The sequence below is a fragment of the Sycon ciliatum genome, chromosome 2, assembly GCF_964019385.1.
Source record: "Sycon ciliatum chromosome 2, ocSycCili1.1, whole genome shotgun sequence".
Classification (NCBI taxonomy): domain Eukaryota; kingdom Metazoa; phylum Porifera; class Calcarea; order Leucosolenida; family Sycettidae; genus Sycon; species Sycon ciliatum.
The window spans coordinates 47539580-47540579 of NC_088644.1; the positions used below are offsets into that span (position 1 = coordinate 47539580).

A 1000-nucleotide genomic window follows, 5' to 3' on the forward strand; every position below is an offset into this window, starting at 1 on the left:
ACACACACACACACACACACACACACACACACACACACACACATACACACACACACACACACACACACAACACACACACACACACACACACACACACACACATACACACACACGCACACATGCACCTCATACATGTATTGATAGACCACACAAAGAAAAGGTTTCTCCTTGAATCTCTAGAAATACTATTAAACTAAGTGATGTCAAGTTGTCCTCAAAGGGTAAGCAGCATCATTAGGCCTGTTTATCAATGAAGCTATTCCACCTCCACCACCACCGCATGCACAACTTACTGGTAATCATGTTGCTGGTGTGCTGTGGTCGGCCAGACAGGGTATGTACTAGTAGTAGAGGTGGAGTTGCTTCATTGATGTCAATTTCACTATGGCTGATCATACCTCACCTTTCAACCCTTTTCTTACCTTCTTTGTGTTTGTGTGTGTGTGTGTGTGTGTGTGTGTGTGTGTGTGTGCGCGTGTGTGTGTGTGTGTACGTCTGTATGTATGTCTGTATGTATGTGTGTCTACTGTGTGTGTACAGCTCCGTCCGACTCCGCCCGAATCTCCACACCCCCCAGCGACCAGATGGCTCTCGTTGGCTCCACAGTACAGCTGCACTGTACGGGTGCGGGCAATCCTCTACCACACATTACCTGGCGGAAGGATGGCGCACAGCTCGACCTCACCAGCACTGCCGGTATCCAATGGCAACCCGGCACCGGTACTCTAACCCTGACCCAGGTGACCGCCTCCGCCAGTGGCCTGTATGCGTGTACAGCCACCAACAGTCAAGGAACTGAATCGGCTTCTGCTCGTGTCACGGTGGCAGGTGAGTGTTGGTCAGGTGACCTGGTACCGGACCTCAAGTTTTGTTGTTACGGTGTCACTTTAATTCAGGGGTGTCGGACACGGTACGGTCACTACAGTTTGGACCGTACCACTCTTTGCTCCAGGTGCTCCGTGAATTATTAAGAGGCACGGATTTTGAGCTCTAAATTTCG

At 50.2% G+C, this 1000-nt stretch overlaps 1 protein-coding gene across 2 annotated transcripts in view; it reads left to right on the forward strand.

Moving 5' to 3' along the window:
- LOC135810272 (protein sax-3-like) overlaps positions 1 to 1000 on the forward strand; it is a 41455-nt gene that overhangs the window by 11725 nt on the left and 28730 nt on the right. For both annotated transcript variants that reach the window (XM_065323752.1, XM_065323754.1), the window contains exon 9: positions 541 to 828. In XM_065323752.1, the coding sequence (XP_065179824.1) occupies positions 541 to 828 (288 nt within the window). The remainder of the gene's footprint in view (positions 1 to 540; positions 829 to 1000) is intronic.